The sequence below is a fragment of the Zea mays genome, chromosome 3 (genome assembly GCF_902167145.1).
Source record: "Zea mays cultivar B73 chromosome 3, Zm-B73-REFERENCE-NAM-5.0, whole genome shotgun sequence".
NCBI classification, from domain to species: domain Eukaryota; kingdom Viridiplantae; phylum Streptophyta; class Magnoliopsida; order Poales; family Poaceae; genus Zea; species Zea mays.
Window position 1 is genome coordinate 180,762,579 of NC_050098.1, and position 2,156 is coordinate 180,764,734.

The 2,156-nt window shown below is 44.2% G+C and overlaps 1 protein-coding gene across 1 annotated transcript; it reads right to left on the reverse strand.

Moving 5' to 3' along the window:
* Positions 1–612: 612 nt before the first annotated feature.
* Positions 613–1,481, reverse strand: LOC103652393 (U-box domain-containing protein 4). The gene is made up of 2 exons (XM_020550972.1): positions 1,458–1,481; positions 613–1,347 (listed from the first exon to the last, which is right to left on the reverse strand). Exons 1-2 carry the CDS (start codon positions 1,479–1,481, stop codon positions 613–615), a joined length of 759 nt encoding a protein of 252 aa, XP_020406561.1.
* Positions 1,482–2,156: the final 675 nt, after the last annotated feature.

The window sequence follows — 2,156 nt, forward strand, 5'->3', positions numbered from 1 at the left end:
GGCCGCGATCATGCACGGCGGAGACCGGAGGCTGGAGGGGGACGTCGTCACGCGACTCACGCCACCGCCTCCCCGCATGTATCGTCCTCCTCATCCTCGCCTGGATCCACCGCCGAGGCACCATCGAAACACTCGGGGTTGTGTTTTGGTTAGATGTACATAGAATGATGAAATTCAAGAGTGACTATAGTTTCTATAGTGTTTGAATAAGAGTTACGTAGAGACGAGGTAAACACCAAAATAGTTTTTGATGGCGGCATGATACCAATAAATCGAGGGGACGATGTTGTCCCGGCTCATCTCACTTTAACTTATTTTTCCAAGTTTAATTTAGAACAACTCTATAAAATAATTTATTCAAGGACAGAGAGGGTGTGCCATGAAGAACAGTATATATGCATACAGGCTTGCGTAGCAGCAGCCACAACGCTTCTACAGCACGCAGTTCCGACCAGTATCAGGCATAGTACGTGTTATACGTATGTTATATGGCCCAATCGACAAATGAGATGCACTATCATGTAATCTAAATTTTTTTGACTAGCAATCTAATATTTTTTTCAAATATATTTTTTGCGGTCGCAACGCGCAGGAGCACGCACGAGTGATTCACTAATGCATGACCGAGGTGACACGCCACCGCTGCCTCCGGTCCAGCCGTCGCCTTCGTCGGTCCGGGTCCAGAAGTGAGGTTGTGATGAATGAAGATAAAACTAGAACATTAGGCGCCCCTTCGGGCGCCCTACAGTGGACCGTAAGCTCGAGAAGACCAGGAATCGCCCCTTCGTTCAGGATGAGGTCCCTGTACCTGCTGCGGTCGCTCTCGCACATTGTCAGGAGCGCTCCCACGGCGTGTTCTCTGCCCTGAAGGGAGCCCTCCTCAAGCACCTCTACGACGGCGAGCACTCCGCCTTCCTCGGATGTCAAGGCCACCCGACACTGGTCAAAAGCGAGCAACGACTCGAGAAGAGCACAGCATTTGTCGGCTGTTTTGGAGGACCTCTTGCCACCCTTCAGTAGCTCTATTAAAGGGGGGATCGGCTGGGCAGAAAGGATAGCTTGAAGGTTGTCTGCGATTGTGGAGAGGTTGTACAGGGCCATCACAACATCATTCTTGGCTTGGGGATTCCCTCCTTTGAGGACTTCCACAAGTAGAGGGATTGCTCCTGAGGCACCTATGACAGGCTTAGTGGTGGATGAGGTTGAAAGTGTAAGGAGAGCAGCAGTGGCGTACTCCTGCAAATTTGGATCGCTTGATCGCAAATAACCAAGCAGGGGCTCAAGTGCACCAGCATCCACTATCTTGGTTTTATTTCTGCATAGATGCAACAAACAATAACTTAGGAACTATTTGCATCATAATTAGTCCACAACAAGCCAAAATATTCATGCAAAGATTACAATACTCATCATACCAGGTCAGCTACTCCAGATTGTACAGAAATTTAAGGCTATACAACGACATAGTTCACTGATGGCATCCAAGTATGAACTTAGGCCAAGATCCAGACAAAGCCACAGTGACAATACATTTTACTGAATTCCAAGTATTATACAACGATGTTACTTCTTTCCAAAAAATTAAATCAATGCACAAGACACTGCTGGCTTACATCTTCAGTTGGTTTCTCTTTCGAAATCACAACATATGAGATTGTAAGAAAATGTTCCTGAATGTTCTCTACTTTTCAATAAAAAATATAAATCAACTGTTATATCTTTCATATTTCAGGAAAATTTGTGCACGCAAACACTTTTTAAGAATTATCCCTTAGCATTCTTGCACAGGGAAAAAGGATCAGAAAACAAATATTTATCATTCAATCTAATAATTTATGTAAGAAAAAAAATCAAACGATTATCTGTGTACTGGTACATCATGAAAACGAAACAATACATGGAGAATGTCTATTATACACTATGTACATCTTTATATGTTATCATTACATCTACATACAATCCGGAAGGGGGGGGTTAAGTGCCATGCCTATGCTAAATCGTGGTGGGGGTAAAATTTGGGCAAAAGAAAAAAAAGGTGTCACGACAACGCACAACGCTGGAAAGTGGTCTGACCACAAATGTAAACATGTAGATTATTAGACATTGAAACCTGAGAATGCTCTGACCACAAATGTAAATGTGGCAGGGAAGCGAAA